This window comes from Aquila chrysaetos, chromosome 2 (assembly GCF_900496995.4).
Source record: "Aquila chrysaetos chrysaetos chromosome 2, bAquChr1.4, whole genome shotgun sequence".
NCBI classification, from domain to species: domain Eukaryota; kingdom Metazoa; phylum Chordata; class Aves; order Accipitriformes; family Accipitridae; genus Aquila; species Aquila chrysaetos.
The window spans coordinates 60374783-60398394 of NC_044005.1; the positions used below are offsets into that span (position 1 = coordinate 60374783).

Sequence of the window (23612 nt, forward strand, 5' to 3'; positions counted from 1 at the left end):
AATCATGGGAGAAGTATGAAATGGCTTACTTTCTTTAAATTGATGGCTCTTACCTCCTCTGCCAGCTCACTGACTAGTTTGTATGTACATGTAAAACACTTTGCAGTTCAGGAAAGCGCCTACCTCAGCATGAGAAAAGATCCTTCTTTAAAATGTACAACCATCTTGTGTGAAGATCCCGGCACATGATCCTTGGTATGCACTTTATGATTTCCCTTTGAGGGTGTGTTTATTGCATGGGATTTCATAATTCCTTTCCTATTCTAGTATTTTTGTGTACAAAATGGGGCACAGATTACATGTGTCCTCAACAGAGTCTGGAGCATTGTTATTTATTACAAATAATTCATCTGCATACTATTTTCTTATCCTTCAGTATCAAATGAGATAAATTTACACAGATACTAATATGAAATTAAAGCAGAGTTTCCAGCTGGGCTATGACACGTCTGTGTATACATTGGTTTCCTGTGAACTGGGCTACAATAAATAGATATTAACTTGAAAATCAAATTACATTTTCTTTTGTCCCCTTCTCCCTCACACAGTGCATACCTACAGTGGCAGCACCTTCCTTTATTCCTTTCTTACTCTCTTCCTCTCTTTTTCTTGTTTGTTTTTCCAACTTCATTTCTAAAGATGGGGTAGGTTTTTGCAACCATCAGGACTAAGTTCTCTGTTAAGTATGGCCATAAAAAAATTTAAACATGGGCTCTGTTCAGTTTCAGAGAGTCAGGATATTTTCCAGCCCCTGAAATCACACCTATTTACACTCAATCCAGGAGCTACATTATTTGGGGCAATTCCAAGCGATGAGAACACAATTCCCTGTACCATGGCTCCACCTCCAGTATTTTGCTATGAATTTTCTTTTTATTCTATTTTGCACTTATTTTGCTTAAAATATACTCTGTTAACATTTTCTAATGACATTTTCTGGAGGCTTAGCCAAATACACATCGAATAAAACAGAAGTGAACCAGTGAGTCCCTCCGGTGTGATATAATATTGCCCACTCTAAGCAATAAAAGTTTCCACTTAAGGAAGATCTAATCATGGAAGTAAATGACAGTCTTTCTTTTCCTCATGCCAGCTTCATATTGTCGGTATTATACGAAAGTCTGTACAGACAAAAAAGCTTATACCTTACATGTTTCTGCCCTATTGAAAACCTGATCATCTTGTTTCCTTGCATCGAGGCACTTACTCTCTCAAGCTGCAGTCTTTCTCTGCCACCTACCTCCCTCTGTCTGAAATATTATCTACAAAAGTGGAAAGACAAACACTTCTAAAACAAAAACATTTACAGGAATTAAGGCCTTCACAGAAAGGCACTTTCTTTTTGAAAACAAAGCACGCAAATGTATGACTGTGCCATCAAAATCACTGGCACTGGGTATTGCAGAGGATCTACGTATCTCAATTACATCAAGAGTTTAGTGCCTATGTTAATAGGGCTGGTGCTTAAGAAACTTCAACAGAGCTCAGACACAGCCTGTTTCTGCTTTTACATCATAGCAATAGAAAGAAGTACAATAAAACAGAAGAAACATCTTTTGTGCTTGGGGGTGATTGTTAGGGAACATTTTGTCTGAAATTGCCTCTCTGTCCTGAGCACAGAGGAAATATGTATTATATATCTTATATACAAATACAAAAATAACTGTAGAGCGTCTTGGTGCGTGAATCTCAGAACAAGCCAGATTCACCTCCCAGTAGTTCAGTGCTGAGGGGGGGAAAGAGGTGCACAGCGACTGAGCTCAGATCCGAGCGTGCCACAATACATGCATCAGAAAAGCTGCTAGCTCTACCTCTGAGGGCAAAACAGAGCCTATTCCTATGCCAATTCGTGGAAAAACTTCCGTGAGCTTTCCTATTGCAAAATCAAGCCCTAAATTCAATGCGTTCAGTGTGTTCTCACACATGTTAATATATTCCCTCATGACAGCTCTAGATTTCCCTTCCAGCCCTGCATAATGATCTCTTCATCTGCCGCAATCAGTAGAGGGGAGACAGGTGATGCCTCCGGCCTGTAAGGGTTGGGTAGGACGGGTGAGTGACACACGCCAGATGCTGTGCCCTGAGCCGGGCTGCAGCTCCCCTGGAAATACATCACGGAGTAAAAATCACCGCGTACATTCCAGCTGCTGCAGACCGTGTCACTGGAGTAGACGTGTTGTCACATATACGAACGCGCACCAAATAGTATCTGTACGTGTGATAATTAGCAGCTAACGGTTAATTCTTCGAGCCACAGGGAAAAAAGGAAAAGAAAAAAAAAGTCATGCTCCCAAAGGAAGATTAAAATTAACTATACAAAGTCTCTGAGGTTGAAAACTAAAAAACAAATTAAAACTGGGTTCCTTGCAACAGTAAAGGAGACAAGGAAGTCAGGTATATGAGTCCGCGTGCTATTTTAACATACTGACTTTTATCTTTAATTTCAGTTAATTCAGTGCCCGTGAAAACTACCAAGCCAGCACCTCTTGAGCCTAAAGTCTTCTACATCAATGCAGACCCAGAGGCTGCACCTCAAAAACATCCCTGGGAACACCATGGTAACAGTTGCCAAGCCCTAAAAAACCAAAAAGCTTTTAGGGAGACGGAGCACAAAGACTGACAAGATAAGAAAGAAGAACAGCAATATTGATCTTAATTCATTTCAGCCAGATTTGACCCATGTAAACCCACAAGTAACACATTCAACTGAAAGTTGAGTACGTGCTGAATTCTACAGACAGATTGAGGCATTAGAGAATAAAATAGAGAGCAGAAATAGGAAGCCTAGTGAAACTAAAGTTACCATCTCATAGAGGAGGCACTGCACAATATAAATAATGCACACAGCACATGGATACAAATTCCAAGAAGCTGGAGTCAACAGAAAATCTTTAGTATTTAGGAGTATGAATACTGCTATATAGGAGTATAGTATCTGAACACTATTATTCATATTAGCTAGTTTGTGAACTGTGCAAGTTGTTTATCGGTAACTTGAAAGTTGATATAAAATCACACCAATAAATTTTGCAGGTAACATAGTGACAAGAGGAATGCTGAGTAAGGTGGGAGGTGGGACATTTGGAAAGACCTGAGTCTATTGCTAAGTCTCTTGGCACTTTCAAGAGCAAAGAGCACACAAATGGAGCTCTTTGCAGTGCTGCACATCTAGCACCAAGAAGGCAGGTGATGGAAAGGGTCCTTCCTGGAAAAGATGACTCTACAAGGAGTTGTGAGCAGATGTCATAGGCTTGCATGGGATCACCAAACCTTTCAGCCTGGTTACCTGCAATCTCAATCATCAGCTATGTAAGAGCTCAGAAGAAATGCCAGAAACATTCCTGTACCATCAGCTCCACACAACCAAGCAGTCCACGGTTCTTACGAACTTGTAGTAGTGATCCTGAAAATACTGTGATGATCACAGTGGGAAAGCACGCCAGCATGATGTGTCTTTAAAATTGTGTGGTGGCAAAAAAAAAACCCTAACGGCCTTAAGCATCAGTTGATAAGAAGGTATTTTACTTTGTGTATACCTTCAGCAAGAAAGATGTTAGAACAATACTGAGTTCTTGTGTCAATATTATAAAACAATGTTGAAAAATTGCAAAGGGTGCAAAGAAAAAAAGGTACAAAAATTATCTGAGGACTGGAGAAATTGCTGTAGAAGATTAAGGAGCTGCATCTATTTTGGCAGAAAAAAAAAAGATTATTATGTGGAATAAAGTGAGTTTCATAAGAAAAAATATTACATATGGGAGGACTGTTTAGCTAAGTGAAGTAAGGCATTACATGAACAAACAGCTGAAGGCTGAAGCCAGCTGAACTCAAGCTGGAAGTGAGAAACACCGAAGGCGACTAAGCACAATGGTAAACGGCTGCAGCAAGGGCTGGATTCTCCATCCACCTCCTGGTACCTTCCAGTCGGGAAAGCGTGCCTTTCTGGAAACAGCAAAATTCTCCCCAAGCTTCTAAAAAAGTATAGTATCAACAGCATGAAGTATATATGTGGTCAGACTGAAGAAACAGAAAGGTCCCTTCTGGCTAATAAATACTTAATCCTTTTATTGAACATGATGTTCGCTGCTCCAACTTTTGCACCCGGGGGGCTGACACTGGATGCAGGATTTCCAGGGAAGGTGAGCAACAAGCGTGGTCAGTGCTATCACGTTTCCATGACTTTTTTGTCCCAGTCTTTCTGAATGTTGATGTTTTGTTTGATGATCTGTTTGCCTGTCCAGTGAGCCATTCACAGCAATACCGAATTCTTCTTTTGTGAAAGGTTCTCGCTTAGTTAGAAGATAACATTGACTTGCTTTATAGGAATGTTTTCAGAGGCAAATTGTAACTTTCTGCATCTTGCTGTTTATCAGAACCTATCATTCTTTATTCCTAACAACAAGACTTTCTTTTCACATTACTGCTGTGAAACATTACCAGTGTATGGCCGTAGGAGTAGGCCTGTGCCAGTGTTTTAATGGTACACGGCCAATTCTTAACCCATGTCCTTCCTAAAACTGTGCTTTCCTTCATTGCTGTCATAATTTTCTCTCTGAGATATCTCAGCTGTTTTTTTCCAAGCCTTTGTAGTTCCTTGTGTGACTCAACCCACCTAAAATTCTTTAGTTAGGACCAAGAAAAACTATTTATATATAATTGTAAATATGCAGTGAGATCATTGGCGAATATAGTTTCTGACCCTTGATTTCCAGGATAATTTCCTATACCAGGACTGATTTCACAGAGTGCACCGAGAAGGTAAAACACCACCAGCAGTTTTGCATGAGTGTTTATATTGCCCTGCATTATGGCACTAAAGTTTGCTCGTGTCTTACATTGGGCAGTTTTACAGTCAAATAGCTGTTTATAAAAGAAACTGAATTCATACCAAGCCGCATCAGACCTGATTCCCCCAACATGTACTTGAGTGTGAGCTAAAACCCTTCAGTCCAGCCCTCAAGGAGAGATTCTCCAGGGGACACAACCTCGACCATCTGCCACATCGCAGCACCCAGTTGCACGTGTTGCTATTATACTTTGGGTTTTTCTTCACGAGAAGCAAACGCTCAGCCTTGGCAAGTGTCAGATCCTACCTTTGCTATTGCACAAAGTCGTTGGTGAAGAGCTTGTACGAACAGCAGGCAAGTATGCTGTGTCTTTGGAGTATGTGTCCGAATCAGACTCACCTTCTGAGAAACGGGCTTTTTTTTTTTTTTTTTTGCATGTCAGCTTTGAAATAGGCACAGATCTCTGCATGGTGGGAAAGCTCCCTACCTCTCAGGAGCAGGGACACACGGGAGAAGCGAGATCCCGTCGTCCCGAGTGAGGTCCCTCAGGCTCTCGCTGCGAGGAGCGGAGGGGCGTTCCTTAGCTGACTGCCTTGTTTTGGATGCCAGCCACAGAGTGAGTCCTTCCCCGTACCGTGGCTATTTGCTTGCTACTCAGCAGAAATAAAATGATAGAGTATAAGATACATTTCTTTTTGTAAGGCCTAATACCAGCAGTTCTTTCCCCTCGTTTGCTTCTCGACCACCGACACAAAATTTGCTCTGATGGAAGAAGGAGCGGTGCTGGGGCTGAAGCCCGCAGCCATGGCGTTCCAGGCTGCATTGCAGTATGAAAAACAAATTTACCAAACTAGAAGAGGGAGAAAAAAATGGTTTAAATATGAATTTTAAACCTTGCACCTGGTGCAGAAAAAATTGACACTTATGCTCATTAGGCACTGAAATATGATTTTGGCAAAGGACGGGCATTCAGAACAATTCCTAGCATTTGGAATATAAAAATTACATTTGGGAGGAAACAAAATAGAGGCAAATATTAATTTTTAATTATGAGGATTTTCTGCTAAAATTCAAGTAAAGATTTCCAGGTCTTCAAAGTTCAAAGTGTTCATTCTTTTCAGATTTTTTGCCCATAGTTTTGTAAATAATCATCATTTGAAAACCAAGTAATATTCTTTGTCTCATATTTTCTGTATGTTTTGGCTTCATTGCAAATGCTTAAAACATAAGCTAAAACGTGTCTCTTTTCATAGTAGTTGTGACCCATACCATGAAGCTGAATATTTCAAAGGGCTGCTATTGAAATGAGAACTTACATCTCTCTGTTAGAAACTAATCTCCCGCCTATACACCGCCGTCAAAATTAGCAGTTAAGACACATTCACCTATTTACGCCTGTGTGCGCCGTACTCGGCAGAAAGCCGGGGAGTAAATCCAGTTTACCTTCACGATCATTTGTTCTTTTCACGTGCCTTTGCCCTCGGCGCTCGTTTTAGTTTCTATTAAATGCAAAAGCATCGCCGTTCCCGGCATTTATAATGATTCAAAATTCCTGGGGACATTCCTCCTGGGGAACAATTGATTTTTTTCCTCCTTTGCTTCACCAGACCTTTCAGTTCCCGTAACTTCGGTGGCAGGGTTTTCAGGCGGACGCCAGGCTCTGTGAGATTTGGGGGGGGGGGGGGGGGGGGGTACCCAGATCCCTGCCTTTCCCGGAGCCCCACTTCGCCCCCGTCGGCAGCGGGACCCGACCGGGGGATGGGGGGGGGTCCTCAGCGCGGGGGGGCGCGGACGGACCCGGCGGCGGGGCAGCGCATGAAATAATGAAATGAAATAAATGGAAAGAAATGAAATGAAATGAAACGCAGCAGGAGAGGGGCTGCCCCGCTGGGCAAGACCCCCCTCCACCCCGCTCCCCCGCACCCCGCGGCCGCCGGAGGGTCCCTGCGCGGCCGGGACGGGCGCCGGGTGCCGGAGCTCCCCCCCGCACCCCCCGGGCAGCCCCGGCTGCAGAAGGGGGCTCTCTCCGGCTTCCCCCACCCCTACCAGCCGCCGGGGCCGGGGCTGAAACTCCCCCGGCGGCCGAGGAGGACCCTCCGGCCCCGGCGCATTTGCTGGAGGGAGCCGCGCTATAGGGAGGGAGGGAGGGAAGGAGGGAGGGAAGGAGGGCAGCGGGGGGGGGGGGTGTCGTCTCAGCCCAGCGCGGTCTCATCCCCCCTCACTCCTCCCACCAGTGAGTGGTGCCTCTTAACCCCCGGGAACCTCCCTCCCGCGAAGCACTGCTCCACTTTGCAGAACACGAGTTGATGAGAAAAAAAATAATTCGCGGCGGCGGCCAGCCATGAGCTGTTTGGATGTTATGTACCAAGTCTACGGTCCTCCCCAGCCCTACTTCGCGGCAGCCTACAGCCCCTATCACCAGGTACGGGCGGGGGGCAGCGGTGAAGAGGCAGAGGGTGGGAGGGGTGTCGTCTGGAGGATGGCCGTCTGGGGCCTTACCAAAAGGAAAAAGGGAAAAGGAGAAGGGGAGGGGAAAGGGGGGTGGGGGGTGGGGGGGAAGATCTGGGAGCCTGCGATGGTGAGCGGAGCAGAACCGCATCCCACCTTGGCGCGGGGCTCGGCAGGGTACGTACCCCGGCGGCGACCGACGGGCTGCGGGCTGCCTCGGGAGCGAGAGCGCGATTTTAACCCTGCGATGCCTTTTCAGGGATTTTTTTCGTCGTCGTCTTCTTTTTTTTCCCCTTCTCTTCTTTTTTCTTTTTTTTTTTTTTCCTTCTCCTTTGCCGGGACGGCCTCCATCCGAGCGCGGCGGCTCGGGGCAGCGATTTGCTCGGTTTGCGGGGAGCCGGCCCGCCGGGAGCGGCCAGGCAGGGCTGCCCGGGACATCGCTCACCCCCTGCGAGAGCCGCTTCGGGCAGATATTTTACCAGCCGCCTTGGAGGGGCTGCTCCGGAGTCACCCTCTGGAAGCGGGGGAGGCGAGAGCGCCGGGAGGCTGCGGGGTCTCCCCGGTTCGGCGAGGGGGGGGGGGGGCAAGGCTGCGGTGCGGCAAGGGCTGCGGGGATGCTCCCCGCTCCCGGGGGCCGCTCGGCGGCGGGACCCCGGCCCGTCCCCCGGCCCACAGCGGGCTCCCGGGGGCGGCGGCGGCGGCGGTCGCGTCTGCCAGACCCGCGGGTACTTCGTGGGCGGGAGCCACCGCGCTGCGTGCAGCTCCGCCCGGGCTATCGCGGGGATCGATTAATCCCCGGAGTTCGAGAAAAGGATCCCTCCGGCCGCGGGGACGTTTCGCGGCACCACGCACAGCCCGTCGTGCGGGGGGAACTGCCCGCCCCGGGACGCGCACCGTCCCGCGTGGGTCCGGGCTCGTTTCCCCGGGCTGCACCTGCTGCACGCCGCTTTCCCTTTCGCCCTCTGGGTTTCTCTTTTTTTTTTTTTTCCTCCCCCTCGTTCCCTCCAGAAATGAATTCCTTCCTCCCCCAGCACAACGAAAGAGGGGATGGATAGAGACAGCAGCACCCCGGGCCCGGGGCGGGCGGCAGCCCCCGCCGTGCAGCGCCGGTGCCGGGGCGAGCGGCCCCGCTCCGCGCAGCCCCCGGCGTGGTGGCCCGTGTCCCACCTCCAGCGCCTGGCAGCGGGGCCGGAATACCTGTTACAAATAGCAAATGATGTCTTCCCCCACCTTGCCTTCCCCCCACCACCAACAGCCGCCCCCCCCCCGCCCACCCCGCATACGGCTTCGTGACATTATTTAGGGGGATGATCATTACCTCAATGGCCGAGCCGGGAGCCGAGTGGAAAGGCGGTCGTCACGAAGGAGTGACATTATTAAATATCTCGCGTGTCTTGGCCCAAGGCTCTGACCCGCTCCGCAAACTCCCAGCAACTGCGGACACGCTAACGCGGTTAAAGAGAAGATGGGAAACATTCAGCAAACTCCTCAACGCCCGCTGTTTTCCCACCTGGCGGAATCCAGTAAAAACAGAATAATCTCGTACGAAATACCTGCAGCTTCTTGCTGGCCAGGGAAATGCTTTTTTTGCCTTGAAATGTGTTTGAGGCTGCCAGTCTTTTTTTTTTTTTTTTTTTTCCCCTTCCTCCTCCTCGCCGCTGTGGGTTACAGGACACTCTTTGGGGCAGATTTTGCCAGCCGAGGACCGAGCCGCGCTCGCCTTCCCCCCGTTGCCGGGGGTACCCCCCCCCCCCCGCCTCGCACCCCGCATCTCAGCCCCTCGGCGGCCGCCGTCCCCCCAGGAACCGGCCTGCAAAGTGCCTTCTTGTGCGGGACTTCGTGCGGGGACCCGTGCGTGTAAACCCCCCGCCCGGCCGCGCCTGCCCCGCCCGGAGGCTGTCTTGCTCCATCCCGGTCGGCATCTCCGGGTTTCGGGCCCCCAAGCCCTATCTGCAGCCCCTTCGCTGCCTCCCCGGGGTGGGGCAGAAAGGCAGCTACGGGGTGGGGGGTGCGGCTGGGGGGACGGCGGGCAGCCGGGGACGAAACTTTCGCATCCTCTCGGAGAGACCGCGGGAGCGGGTTCGGCGCTGCATCCCGGCTGGCGCAGGGAGGGCCAGCGCACTTTGCTGCGCTGCGTGACCGCTTCTATCTTCTTTCTTGCCTTCCTTCCCTCCCCCTTTCCTCCAGAAACTCGCCTTTTACTCCAAAATGCAAGAAGCCCCGGAGAGCGGCAGCAGCGCCAGCGCCAGCAGCTCCTTCTCCAGCCACCCCGCGGCCAGCATCAAGGAGGAGGACTGCAGCCCCGAGAAGGAGCGACCCCCCGAGGCCGAGTACATCAACTCCCGCTGCGTCCTCTTCACCTACTTCCAGGGGGACATCAGCGCCGTGGTGGACGAGCACTTCAGCCGGGCCCTCAGCCAGCCCAGCAGCTTCTCGCTGGGCAGCGCGAAGGCAGCGCGGAACGCCGGCTCCTGGCGGGGTGAGGGCGCGGAGGGGCGCGGAGGGGCGCGGAGGGGGCGCGGGGGGCGGCGGGGTTCTCCCCGCACCCCGGGCCGGCACCTCGCCCCCTCCGCCGGCCATGCATCCCCTCTCCCTACTCCCCTCCGCCGGGCCGATTGACCCTTTTAGGGGGAAAAAGAAGAGAAGAAAACCCTTCAGTTCACGCCGGGCTGCGGTGGCCCAAGGAGAAGCGGCCTGGGAGGCTGCCCGGGGAACTGAATGGCCTTTACAGCGCAGGCGATTTACCTGGCGGGGGCTGCAGCCGAACAAGGGGACCCCCTCGCTGTGGCTGTGGCAAGAGCCTCCCCGCTGAGCCTGCCGGGGCAGCTTAAAGTTTAGCGCAGTGGTAATCAAACATGGGAACAAAGCAGAAAACAAGCGTGGGAACCACCTCACCAGCTTCCCACCGCTAAAAACCAGATTGCGTGTGTCCCTGTACCTCGCCCTATGCGTATCGCCACCCTGGTTGGTGCTGGAGCAGAGACAAGGACGCTACACTTCTGAAATGAGGGCTTTCAGACCTGCCCACGGCGACGGCCCTGTGCCGGCAATGCCGAGGCTGCGGCTGATGCGCAGTTCTCCATAGCCGTGTCCGATTCACCCAGGACGAGGCCGTGGGGGTACCCAGGGCAGAGGGGAATAATAACCTTCGCCACCCTCTGCCCACCAGTGAGTTAGGGCAGGCACTTCTTTTGCGGCAGTTTTGGGGACCCTCCCTCACAGGGCAGCCCGCCCAGCTGAAAGCCTGTTTCCCAGCCCCCCCATGAATTGCTGTCAGTAGTTCCTAAGAATGAAATAGTAGCTTACATATTTCACGGGCGAAAGATATTCAGCGCTGGAATTGATGGCAGGAGAGGAGAGTTCTTTGCTCATCATGAACCGCTTCCCTTTCTCCTAAGTAATGCCAGGGTGCAGAGCTGACGTAGCTCGCTGGCAAACATGTATCAGGAGCATGGTTTTATTTGTCTGGGGAACAGTGTGCATTCCCAATTAATAATGTGTAATGTCTATCTGTGCTATTAATAATCACTAGTCTGTCTCGCATGTTGCTTACCAGGCAAAGAACATGTAGGGTCCTTGTCCTTTGCCCTGCCAATCTCCAAAGTTCTGCAGAGTGCTTCCCAAATATGCTAGCAATATACCCAAGAAACAGGCCTAAGACGTGTGTAAGAGATGGGGAATTGCCCTCAGATGTTTAGAAAATTCAGGCTGGCCCTTAGTTGCATCTCATGGTGTTCCTGCCCACTTTGAAACCGCGCTGAGGCAGCACCCGCTTTCCCAGCAGTGTCGGGCATCCTCCGAGGTGCTGGGCGTAAATGCTTAAACAGGGAGATTACTACAAAAAAAACAAACAAGAAAAATCCAACCCTGGAAATTGCTGCAGTGCGTAATGGCTCTGACTCAGTTTCCACTGCTGAGGAGAAGAGGTGTTTCCCTCCCCTTAAGTAATAGCCTATTCCCCAAATACGTACTAAGGGAAACCTGGAGCAAGTAGTTTCAGTTTCACAGGTAAGCCCTAGGCTAGGTGTGTTGGACGTTTAGCTGGAAAGGCATCTGTACCGGCTGGGAGAATTTTCTTGGGTCTGGCAGCTGTTTGGGGGATAAAGGGAATGAGAGGGCTGGTTTGGGGGGATCTGGCGGGAGGGACAGAGCCGTCGGGAAAGGAGCTCAGGGCTCGCTGGTTGTGCTCATTGCTGCCTTTCCTTTCTCTCCCGCTCCCTTCACCCAGACGGCTCCTTCCCGATGAGCCAGCGCAGCTTCCCACCATCCTTCTGGAACAGCACGTACCAGCCCTCCTCGGTCCCAGCCACCCTGAGCAGCCCCCTGGCAGCTGCCGCCCACAGCGAGCTGCCCTTCGCCGCCGCCGCCGCCGCCGACCCCTACGCGCCGGCCTCTCTGCACAGCCACCTGCACCAGGGTGGCCCCGAGCCCTGGCACCATGCCCACCACCACCACCACCACCACCACCACCACCCTTACATCGGGACGCAGAGCACCGCCTACCCCCGCCCCGCCGCCATGCACGAGGTCTACGGGCCCCACTTCGACCCCCGCTACGGCTCGCTCCTGGTGCCCACCGCCTCCGTCCGCCCCCACCGCCTCACCCCCGCCTCCGTGCCCACGCCGGTCAGCCCCCCCTGCGAACTGGGCAAGAGCGAGGCGGGCGCCGCCGCGGCCTGGACGACGCCGGGACCCTTCCCCAACGCGGCGGGGGAGATGAGCCTCGGCCTCAACGTGGACACAGGTAAAGAGCTGCCCGCCGTCCCTCCGGGTCCCCCGGCTCGGCTGCGCCCCTGCCCCCTGCCTCCCTCACGCCGTCCACAGTAGCGGGGAAGCACCCCCCTCCCCCGCGGCGGGGCGGTCGGGGTGCCGCTGGGGGGGAATAAATCGGGGGTGGGAGCCCCATGGCAGACACCTGAGCTCTGCCCTGGGTGCCCTTCTTGGGGCTCTCGGGCCAGGCAGGCGAGGAAGGGGAGAGGGAGGACGGGACAGGGCAACACATCACCCCCCCCTCCCAACACCCTCTGAATTTCTAGCACCCGCAAACGTGCCCTGAGGGTCCAGGTTGCTTTGAGGTACTCTTGTCCTGGCCCTGGCCCTGCTCTTGCCTTGAGCAGCGAGAGCTGGGAGCGGGACGGAGCCGCCCCAAATGTCCCCGCTTGGCTCCCTCCACGGGCTGCCGCAGAGCAGGTCATTTCTAGACCCCGCGCAGGTTCCTGAACCCCCTCCTCTCCTTAGTTACTTTTTCCTCCCAGTTCTTGAGAGGAAAGCACAATTGCATTTGCTGAGCAGAAAGGGCAGCGGTTTTCCCTTGGTAGTGGCACCCTGTGCCCGGTGGGGTGCCTGGAAGTAAGGCTGTGAGGGCACAGCGGTGACAGAAAGGCGACACAGGCATAGCCAGCAGCGGCAGTTCCTGAGCCAGTGGCTGCGGAGGCGAGGAAAGCCCGCTCTGGCGACAGTTCTCCGTGCTGAAGTTGGGTTATCGCGGCCACAGCTGGCTCCTTACGGTGGCCTCACCTCAGGCAGGAGGGACGTGTGCCTGTCTCCAGTCTAGCCTGGGCTCTTCTCCTTGCTTCACGGCCTCCTGGGGCTCTGGGGAGCCCATGCTTTAGACTGATTCTCTGATCTCAGCCGGCAGAAATGCAGTTTGTCTTTCTCTGTCCTTAAATGCCTGTACCTATTTTTCTTCTTCCTTTTTTTTTTCTTCTCTCCGTTCTCAGGTTTGCAGCCTCAGGATAAAAGCAAGGATCTATACTGGTTTTAGAGCTGTCCTTCACTCTTCTTCCCCTGGCTCTCCCCTGTAGATCTCTGCCTGTTAGACATGGTGGCATTCAGAGCTGAAATCGGGTCAGTTTGTAACAGCTTCTGATCTTGGTTTGCAGCTCGCCGTTACTCCTTCTGTGGTGGATCCCTTCTGAGCTGATGTGCTGACTCAAAGACTCTCAGATCCCCCCTTGCCCTTTTCCAAGCCCACCGTGGCCCGGCAGCTCGGGGAAAGACAACGGGACTTAAAAGGACCCGGCATTGCAAGGACGGTACTTTAGACTTATTTCGGAGAGGAAAATCCTTCTGTTGCAAGAGGAGAGCCAAAGACGTTGAACTTCTATTTAAGCAGACCCCACAGCCAGAACTTCAGTCAGACTACTCTAAAAGAGTCAAATGATGTCATGGATGGTGATGCAAAACCACTGGCCTTCGTACAGGGCACAGAGGAAATCATGGGGGGTTTTTTTTAGTGGTGTGAATATTTTTTTATGGCAGTAAAAATTATTTCTCGAATGCAAACATGGGAAAGCTACTTAGCAGTTTTGAACTGGATTTTTACTTTACATTATAGAAAAGTAAAAGGAGAAGAAACTGGAACTCACTAACATTTTCGGGCTATCAAGGAACTGGTCAGATTTTTCAGCTTTGTGGTTGTGAGTGGCAAGTGTCTGGCCGGGGCCACCTGCCCCGGGCTTACAGAGATGCAGCTGTTCCACGCACAACTGCTCAAACCCCAGAAAGACGAAAACCAAGGTGGCACTTCTCAGAGTTTGGCACAACATTTGCATTGGATATATAACGGTTGTTTGGTTGTGGTTTTTTTTTTTTTTGTTGGGTTTTTTTTGTTTTGTTTTGGTTTTTTTTACAAGAAACATTTCTGGTGAAAGTAAACCCCTCTTAAAGCAGGGGGAGGAAGGAAACCCGTGAAGAACGGCTCGCCCTCAATCCAACAGCCTTTAAGGGGAACACCAGAAGGAAAGGCACGTGGTGGACAATAGGTCTGAGTTGCCTCTAACATTTCTCTTTGTCTACTTGTTGCTGTCATTTTGTCACTTTAATAGTTGTTTTGTTTGGGGTTTTTTTGAAAGAGGGAATAAGATATCTATTTAACAGTAGGAAAGCTGCATTAAAGGTATCTCCTTCTTTCACCCTGTGTGCTTTTATGAAGAATTAAAGCTAAATAAGAGAAATGAGGCAAACTGGAAACTTCAGGATGAAATAGGAAAAATACCTGTCGTGTGGATGAAGTGAGTTATTTTATTACTTTGCATTAAAGATAAATAGAAATCCTAGCAGTTGAAAATATTTTCTTAGTAAAAAATACAGTGATAAATACAAAAGATAAGAAAATGCAAGATTGTTGCAATGCTACATTTTAGTGTACGGTGTATCTGTAAGATGGGTTAAAGTAAGAGGGCTGCTCCATAATAACAGATGTTTCTTTGTGAAGCTGATAGAAGAGAGGACTGTAGCATTTAGCATTGCTATTGCACTGGTAAATTAAAATGCTATTACAGGGTGATGAATAATTAATGAAACAGTGCAGAAATGGCAAATTCACCCTCTACTCTAAAAGCTGACTTTTTTACAGGCAAAACATTTGATCCCAACACTACCATGTTTTGGTTTTTTTCTGTTTTTTCTTAATGTAATGTCTTTCAAGGCTGACAAAGTTCAATGCATGTAAGAGAAGAGTCCTAACATTACCCCTCTGACACCAGGAGAAGCAGTAGAAAATGGACTTTTGTGTTGTGATGAGAGTTTTTACCTTCCGACACTCTCACATAATCTGGCATAATGTTCACCATGTGTCAGAAATGGAGTTATGAATAACCCAAACTTGCTTCTTCTAGGTTTCAGCTCAGCAATAACTCTGTTTCTGGGAAAGAATAGGAATCCTGATAGTGAGAGTATGATAAAGCAGCGTGAGTAAATACTGTGCGAAGCTGGCAAGGAGCAATATGTGCAGAGCATCCCTGGCCAGAGCTTGGCAAATGGCAGGAGGTGACTTGCTGGGATTCCTTCAGCCAGACCCTGAGCATTTCGCCCTCAGCCTCCAATTAGCCAGAGCTCAGACAAGCTGTAAAGGGCAAGGGAAGGACTCCAGAATTTATATTACCAGTTAAACCAAAAATGTTCTGAGGCATCTATCAAGAAAGAAGGCAGCAGTACTTTGCAGGAGAAAAGTAACTAAAAATAGCATTTAACTTTATTGCTGCAGAGGCTTGGAGATAACAGGATCGTTCCGTGAGTGTTTGCCTGCAGGTTTTTTTTAGGCTGTTTTTAAAGTTTTTAAGAAAAAAAATTAATCTGGCTCTATCATTGGTTGTGCTTCACCACAATTGTTTCTTTTTCTTTCTTTCTTTTTTCCTCCTCTCCTCTGTAATTCACAATGAGGAGGGCTGGGCAACACAGCCCAAATACATTTGGAAATATTCATGTAAGCACAAACCAGTCACTTACGTCATTGGCATTTACAATTCATTTTGACTGTGAAGCATGAGAATTTATGCAATGAATACATGAATATTGGTTTCAACATTTGTTCTCCAGGTACTCTTTTTTATTGTTGTGTTGTGAAAGCATCCAAACACCGAAGTCAAGATTGTGGCTCAAGGTGTTAGATGTGCAAACAACTTTTTTAAAATGCTCCTACTCCAGATGGACTGCAGTTTGAAAGCACACGTGCCCTGTTTTGGCTAATCCTTGCAGAGTTTTGCTCACTCTGTGTTATTCTGACTCCAGGGGGACTTCTCACAGCACCTACCTTTAAGACTTGGGTGTCAGTCTTTGCAGGACTGGAGCCACCACTCCTAATGCAGTAACAATGCAAATAACCTCCGTGCCATTTTGCAAGTCTGTTTTGTTCCTCTTTGCATCACAGGTTATTACTTGCTTAATCATGAATGCTTGCAAGAAATCTGGAAATACAAAAGAAACCCTTTTTGTATGTTATGTATGTCTTATCTGTCACATGCTTGTCACACACCAAAAGAGCAGGGCCGCGAGTCCCAGGTCCTGCAGCCTGAAGAGCCGATCCTCCTGCTGCCCCTTTCCGAGTGTCGTGCAGAGGTTAGCACCGGCTTGTGCTCTCTAGCTACCCACCCGACAAACAGACTAGCCCGGCTGGGACAGACGAACGAACACAGCTCCCGACCCGTTCGTGCGGAGCCCAGGGAAGGAGGCAGAGGGACGGGATCTGCTGCAGAGCACGGCAGTACTGGGCATTGCGAGAGGATCCACTGCTGGCGAGCGAGAGGAGTTTGTAGGAGTTTGCAAAGTAAGCTCCAGGCGTGTTCTCTGCAGATGTTTATTGCCCGTTCTGAAAATAACTGAAAATTAGCAAAGCATGAAGGAATACCGTTTTAATGAACTCTGAGGTTAACAGTGGTCTGTCAAGGGCAGGGTGGAAGTAGGGATGGGACACAGTATTTGTGGTCGCAGTCTCCACTTTGTTTTAATGAGGGTTTTGCTTCCGTGTAGCTGCAGTTGCAAGAATGCAGCACAGAGCTCTTAGACACATATATATGTGCCCCTGCACTTACAGTCTAATGTTGGAGAGCTTTAGGGCGACGTCGCTTACTTCCCACCTCCTTTTCCAGTGGGTTTTCCATAGGACCCCCCAGCAGAGGAGGAGGAGAGGAGAGAGAGAGGGTGAAAGAGAGTCTGAGTAATCCCTGCGTCTCCCCTGGCCTGTGTGCCGCCCGACTCTGGGGAAATGTATCTGCCCTGTCTCCTCCTTGGGTTAGGAGGGACTGCCATCCCTTCTCGCCTTCCCTTTGAAGTCCTATTTAGGCTGATGACAAGCTCTAGCGAGGGCTTAAAGGTTGGTCCCTTCCTGGAAGGGAGGAAAATGCTGCTGGTGGCTTTAGATGCACCAGGGTTCTCTGACTGGCAGTCCTCGTGCATCTTTTTCTGGGCAAGGGTTGTAATTAGTGTGCCCTTTTGATTACAGAAGGGCAAGCCAGCTCCTCTGGGGGATTGTGGTGTCCTGGCTGGCTTCCCTGGCCTGCCACGCAGAGGAGCAGTTGCAGCAGGGGAAGGAGAGAGACTTGCGTTGTGATTATTTGGAGGAATGAGGTACTGATTTTGTAGGCTAGGCAATTTTGCATAGGGAAATGGGAACAGGGGATCATTAAAAGAGAAATAAAAAAGGGAAAAAAGAAAAAGGAAAAGAAAAAAAGAAGAAGAAAAAGAAAAGAAAAAGAAAAAGAAAAAGAAGAAAAAGAAAAAGAAGAAAAAGAAGAAAAAGAAAAAAGAAAAAAAAAGAAAAGAAAAAGAAAAGGAAAAAGAAAAAGAAAAAAAGGAAAGCTTTACTTCAGTCAGCCCCCAAGCTTTGGGGCTACAGCCTTGGGAAGCGTATTGTTAATTTAGTTCCCAGCATGGTAAGATTGTTCTCTAAACCGACTGTACTGACAAGCAGCTCAGGCTAGCAAGGTCCCCCTGTTCATGTCCATCTCTAATCATACCGGAGGAGTTACCTTTGCAGTGCACCTTCTACTGCCTCCTTAGCCAGGCATAATCTGTGAATAATGCGCACCGAACCTGTGAGCGCAAATTGTAACGGAGAGGCACCGGGGTGCCATGACCCCCTCCTCCTGCCCCTGCCCTCTCTGCATCAGGTCCTGCGGGAGAAGGGGAAGGTGCTGGAGGAGCCCGTGCAGGGTGCAGGGTGCAGGGTGCAGGGTGCAGGGGTGCAGGGTGCAGGGTGCAGGGGTGCAGGGGTGCATGCCCCTGGGCCCCGCTGTCGTGCACAGGCACCTCCCTTTGCCGTGCTCGGCTGCAGCCCGCAAAAACACAGGCCGGCCAAGGGCTGGAGCGTTTCACTGGGGACGTGTCGGTTGCTTATTTACATTCATGGTAAAGGCAGGATAAATACCAAACAGGAGAGCTGTCCCATTAGGAGATGTAATGCCACGCTGGACGTTGCTGAGGGTGCCCCATCTCCCCACTGCACATTTGCTCCTGCCCCACCTGGCCCAGGTATGGCTGCACGATGCCCTCCTCGTTCATCACCCCCCGCACCCCCGACTTCTCCACTGCTCCTCTCCTCAACTTCTGGCCCCAGCCCTGACCCTGCACCTCCTGCCTCACCCGGCCTCTTCCCTCCTGCCGTTACTGCTCTGGCCCCATGCTGTAGCAATGAGGAGCAAAGGAACGGCATTGGGAGGGACACAAACTTTTCTATCAATGCTGTTTGCATGAAGTTGAAGTATCAGTATTTCTACGATAAACAGAATTGGGCAAACATAGACCCCCTCCAGAAGAGCCAGCATATTGGCCTCAATCCTGCACCGTACCCCTGTGGTAGAAACCAAGCCCTAATCCCCGATCCAGTGGAACAACCTCCTCTTTTCTGCACGCTGAGTCCTAAAGAGCTGCGACAGCCCCAGTTGCACACAGAAACAAATGATTATTCTCTCTTGACAGACCTGCACAGCTCCCTCCTTGTATTTAACTGCAGTCCCAGTAAGCTGGATCAGGAAAGAGATACTTGATAGCCGCTGTTTCCGTGGTTGAAATATTTGTGAAGTTAGCGCATAATCTGAAAGCAGAAGCTAATAAATTATAGGGTGCTAATTGGGGCCGGAGTGGAGCCGTCAATCATATTATCCTAAACACACAGAGACCCTCATAACCTAAAAAGGCAAGAGAGCCTCCAGGAACAGCTCCCAGTTGTCACTAGCCATGACCTCCACTTCAGTGAGAGCACAGAGAGTCGAGGCAGAGAGTTTATTCTGCTAAGAAAATTAAAATCCTGTGTTTAAGAGGGCACTTGTATTTGATTTTCTTTACCCTCTTTGGGAGTGTATTTACCAGGGCACTTTGCTGTTTAGCTTTGCCACTTAACTTGCCGCTCTTGCAATTTTAAAAAAAAATGTGTAAATCAGATAAGAATTTGCAATTTTTCATATTTGCATAGTCCTTACAGTAACAGTCATAAGTTTTTAGTCACAGTCCAACCTCTCTGCATATAGGCCTGTCTTTTAAAAGCCATCTTACTCCTCACATTTCTTGTTTTGCTTCTCATGCCCCAGGCACACACATACTACTTTGAAGCTGCAGGAGTCTATGATCTGAGCCAAAACACAACTGTGCAAACACGGTAGCAATGGGGCACTTGCAGCTTTAGTCACTTTGTCACCACCTTTTCTTATATTGCTTCCATCAAGATCAAGTATTTTACTCATCATGTAATATAAAACTGAATCAAAGAATGCTGAAGAGGATTTTAGTAACAATTCTCCCCAGAAATTCATTTCATTATGGAGACAAGTTGGCATTTCAGAAAGCATTCCCAGCAGAGAAGATCTGTAAAAAATAAGGAGCAACCCAAAAGTGAGGAGTGGGAAAGCTTGATTTTGGTGGCAGTATGACCACTGCATGCAGGCCTGACAATTGAGCTACAGTAAGGTCAAACGGTTTTCCTGGAGACACTTCACTCGGCCCTTAGTGACCACCTAAAATTACTGCTGCAAGACCACATGATTAAGTGTACAAAGACTTTCAAAGATATTTCTAAAGGTGTCATTTTTCCCTCATTTTTGAGGCCTGTATTAATTATTTAATGCCAACTTTGAACGCTGGCAAGAAGCAGGACCAGCAGTCCCTTCTCAGCTTGCTTCTGTGAAGAGGAATGACAGCTTCTAACCTGGTGATGCTGCCACTAAAGCCAAGAGCCACCTCTGAGTGGGGTAGGCAATAGGATGTGTTTGGCAACTGACTGTGCTTTATCATGGCCATTAATTTTGTTTTAGTAGATTCAGGTAGAGGATAATTCTTCATGCTTTAAGCAACAGACTCAGAAATTATGGAGTGACACCTCTGTTAAGATAACAAAGACCATGTCAGCAGACAAACTGAGGAAAGCACAAAGTTGGCAAGGTCCTACTTGAAGAACACAAGGCTGCACTGTGTGAGTAGGTTTCCATCCTTGGGGATGTGGTGATGTCAGACTGAAGAAATATGAAGATGTGAGAGAAGATATTCTCATAAAAGGTTAATTCTGTGACTCCCAGAGTTCTGTTTCTCTGCAAGAGAAAGCTAAATACATTTGTGACTGGAAACTACTGAGAACTTAAACATGGTCAGCCCCCTGGAAAGGTGTGAAAATTGGATACGTGAAGAGAAATACACCAGGAGATTAATCAAGAGTAATGAGATACTGGTGCTAAAAAACGATGTTGAAACTCCCCTCAGTTTCCTATAAGACAGATGAAGAGGCAACTGTAGTTGCTTACTGTACTGCGCAGGACAAGAAAGGTGTTTTGGTGGCCTCATCTCTAACAAGCACTAGGTGGCTTGTACTGTCAGGGAAGATAGGAGAGAAAAAAAAGCAGGAAAAAGAAGATCCAGCTATGTCAACAGCATTGCAAAAGGGGTTGGTATCCAAACAGAGAGTGGCTATTCTACAGCTCCATTCTTACCGTAAAAGATAGAAGGCAGTGATGAACGTCCTCCAAATGGAAGACGTCATCTGAAGAAGAAGTTAACACATTATAAAAAAGGTTATTTTATACGGCAGTATCAGTCATGTCACTGGCAATAATGACAATATTTTGGCATCATCACTTGGCTTTGATGCACTGGGTTTCTGGTTATTTATTAGAGTTAAAACATAATGTCAGTTAGAGGTGCCAAGTGTCATTATAAATAGAGCCATGATCGTTTGAAAAATCCACCCGGTATGCAAGCTCCTGCAACTCACTCCAGTGTGTGTGTAAGAAAAACTTTCAAGAATCAATTAAAAGAAATGAAGGTGAATTAGAACTTTTTAATCATTAACAGACCTGTCAGGGCTATTTTACAGACATTTGTTTCTATAACGACTATTTTCAGGTCTGTTATAGCTAAATTAAGATAAGCTTTGTGTAGAAAGAGGTAAATTTGAATCTAGAGAAAATCTTGCCTTCACCGTTATTCTTGAAATGCAATAGTCCTAAACCTGAATCACAGAGGATCAGTTTCACCTGGTTATGCTCAGTAAAGCCACATTTGAGGACTCAAACCATCATAGGCAGCATGCCGCAGATGCCAAAGAAAAAGGAAAAAAAGAAAAAAACTGGAGACATTAGTCAATTCAAATAGATGGTAAAGCTTTCTCTGCTGAAAACAGCTGTGGGAAGCAAGGGATGCAGTGGCCCTGCTGTAAGGATCTTTGTGCCCTTCCATACAAGTGGTAAGGGAAACAAATTTTGACGGACCTTGTGATCTGGAGGATGTTACTAGTCTCTGTTATCTAGGGTACCAGCAAAGCTGAGGCCCTGTCTCCAGCTTCTCAGATAAGCAAGGATGTGGCGAACTCAGCTCTTGCCTTTCCTGTCCCTGCCACTTACGAGTTTTGGCAGGTAAAAAAGACTAAGAGAAAACACTTGCGGTAGCAGTGTAGCTGCACAACCTTTTGCCTTTCTGGTGGTTGTTTTTAAGTTCCCCAAATCTTGGGATGATGCCATTGAATAACTGACAATAAAGTCTCCCATAGAAGATGAGACCTGAATGTTAAATATAAAAAAGGCAAAGAAATCATCTTGACACCCCACGTTTTTCAGTCCTACATGATACAAGCAAACACATCTTTTGCCTTTCGTATCTCAAAAAATTCTCTTTTCAAGCTGTATAAATTTTCTGTTCAGAGCTCTTGACAGCCATGTTCCCATAGCTCATGACAAACTGCTGAGCACTCCCTCTGTGGCACATGGGGATAAGTGAGTGATGCCACTGAAGCCTGGCATATCTCAGCAGCAGCTACATGCAAAATTTCCATAATTTTATCTTTGACCCAGTAAAGACTCAATATTTTTGTCATAAAGCATTGGTTTTTCCTTTGTAGGATCTTGATTGTGGTCCCAAATGGAAAGCATGAGGCACACAGGTTTTGGATGGATCTGGTCATTATCACGTGCCAGCTCAAAAGCCCTTGCAAGCAGCCCTGAAAACCAGAAATTCACTGACAGTCAGGTGTTACCACCTGCTGTAGACCGAGGGGACTGAAGATAGCAGACCTAGAAAATGCTGCCTTAGTAAATAAGTAACATCTGCCCTGGCCCTTCACATTTCCAAAATCATTTACAAACTTTAATTAATCACCACAGCATTTGTGTTATGTTGTAGTAAATACTATTTATAGGTAGCAGTAAATATTTTTCATCCATTTATATGGATGTCAAGTCTGCAGCTGAGAGATTAAATAAGCCAACTAAAGCCACATAGTATGTCCATGTCTGTCCAAGCACAGCTCAGAGTTCCGTCGTTGCCATTTGAGAGCCCAGCACCAGTGGGTTGTGTGTGGTATCACATCCTGAAGCATGCTCACCATGGTTGCTCAGTGATCTCGCCAAGTGTCTGTGCTGGCATCAAGGAACAAAGAAGAGCCTGAGACAGTAACTGGCTGCAACCCAGAGACTCACCTCGGACATCCCCTGATCTGTTCCTGGGGGCACATGTCTCCTCTTCTTGGGCAGGGTAAAGACTGTACTGGGTTGGAGTTTATTTTCTTCATAGCAGCTCATCTTGTGCTGTTTTAGATTTGAGACCAAAACAATACTGGTAACACGCTAATGTTTTAGTTATTGCTGAAAAGTGCTTGCACAGCATCAAAGCCTTCTCCGCTTCTCACTCTCCCCCCACCCAGCGGATAGACTGGGGGTGCACAAGAGGTTGGGAGGGGACACAACCAGGCAGATGACTCGAACTAACCAGAGATATTCCATGCCATATAATGTGCTCAGCAATACAATGGAGAGGAGGAGGCTTAGGGACATTAGCCATCTTTTGCTCAGGAACTGGCTGGACATAGGTCTACCTGTCTCAGGCCAAATCTTGAGAAGCTAAAGACTTCGAGGCAGTTTCTCCACTGCTGTACATCAGTGCAGCTTAACATATTTAATTTGATTTAGGTGAAGATTGGGTCCATCTGCTTTATACCAGCCTGAAAATGATTCTTTTCTTAAGAAGCTTTTGGGATTGCTGACAGGAACCCCTATGCACTTATGATTCAGACTTCAGACATCACTTTCTGGTTCCTCCAGCTCTTGCAGAGGGAACCTTCCCAGGATGGGTTTCTCCTCTTATTTATGTGGCTTCCTGGGGCTTACAAGGTAATCTAGAAAGAATTCCTCTTACTACATAGATATCACACCCTAGACTCAGTCTCACTGTACACCTTAAATGAAGAAGGTAAAAATGCACATTATTGCCTCTATGCTTGAGGATGAGTCTCTCAGCAGTATGTCACACAAGTGTGGTCACAACAACTGCTTCGCTTGTACCCTTATGTCACATTTAACCTTTCTGATATGTCAGGATTCTTTTCTCCCTTGAACACATACTTCCTTTAAGTTGCATTATCACCCCTAAACCCATTTACGCTTATTTAAAAACCTATAGCCTTGAAAGTCAAGACACTTGAACTCAAGGCTTTCTTGACTCTTTCCCTTGATCCACCACAGGAGGAGGTACCAACTATTAGAGACAAACACAGGCTAAGTAGTGTCCCTTTCCCTGCCCAAGACAGAATGTGCTAAAAAGGTCTTTCATTCTCATCACCTCTTATATGTGTGTCTCCCCTACTGTTTCCAAAAGTAGCTATGAAAACTGTCATCAGGGGCTGAC

At 48.6% G+C, this 23612-nt stretch overlaps 1 protein-coding gene across 3 annotated transcripts; it reads left to right on the plus strand.

Moving 5' to 3' along the window:
* Positions 1–7077: 7077 nt before the first annotated feature.
* VGLL2 (vestigial like family member 2) lies at positions 7078–15288 on the plus strand. Of its 3 annotated transcripts, none has more exons than XM_030004468.1 (4): positions 7078–7209; positions 9423–9714; positions 11464–11979; positions 12956–15288. In XM_030004468.1, exons 1-4 carry the CDS (start codon positions 7129–7131, stop codon positions 12997–12999), a joined length of 933 nt encoding a protein of 310 aa, XP_029860328.1. In that variant the 5' UTR covers positions 7078–7128; the 3' UTR covers positions 13000–15288. The 3 variants fall into 3 exon arrangements, with proteins under 3 accessions (XP_029860328.1, XP_029860349.1, XP_029860339.1); XM_030004489.2 differs by having other exon boundaries at positions 7107–7209; positions 11464–12000; positions 12918–15288; XM_030004479.2 differs by having other exon boundaries at positions 7107–7209; positions 13118–15288.
* The last annotated feature ends 8324 nt before the right edge of the window (positions 15289–23612 follow it).

Coding starts and splice junctions, on each gene's coding strand:
- VGLL2 (XM_030004489.2), top strand. CDS start 7,129: ATGAGCTGTTTGGATGTTATGTACCAAGTCTACGGTCCTCCCCAGCCC. Junction 9,715..11,463: donor GAACGCCGGCTCCTGGCGGG/GTGAGGGCGCGG, acceptor CCCTTCACCCAG/ACGGCTCCTTCCCGATGAGC. Junction 12,001..12,917: donor TAAAGAGCTGCCCGCCGTCC/CTCCGGGTCCCC, acceptor CCTGTACCTATT/TTTCTTCTTCCTTTTTTTTT.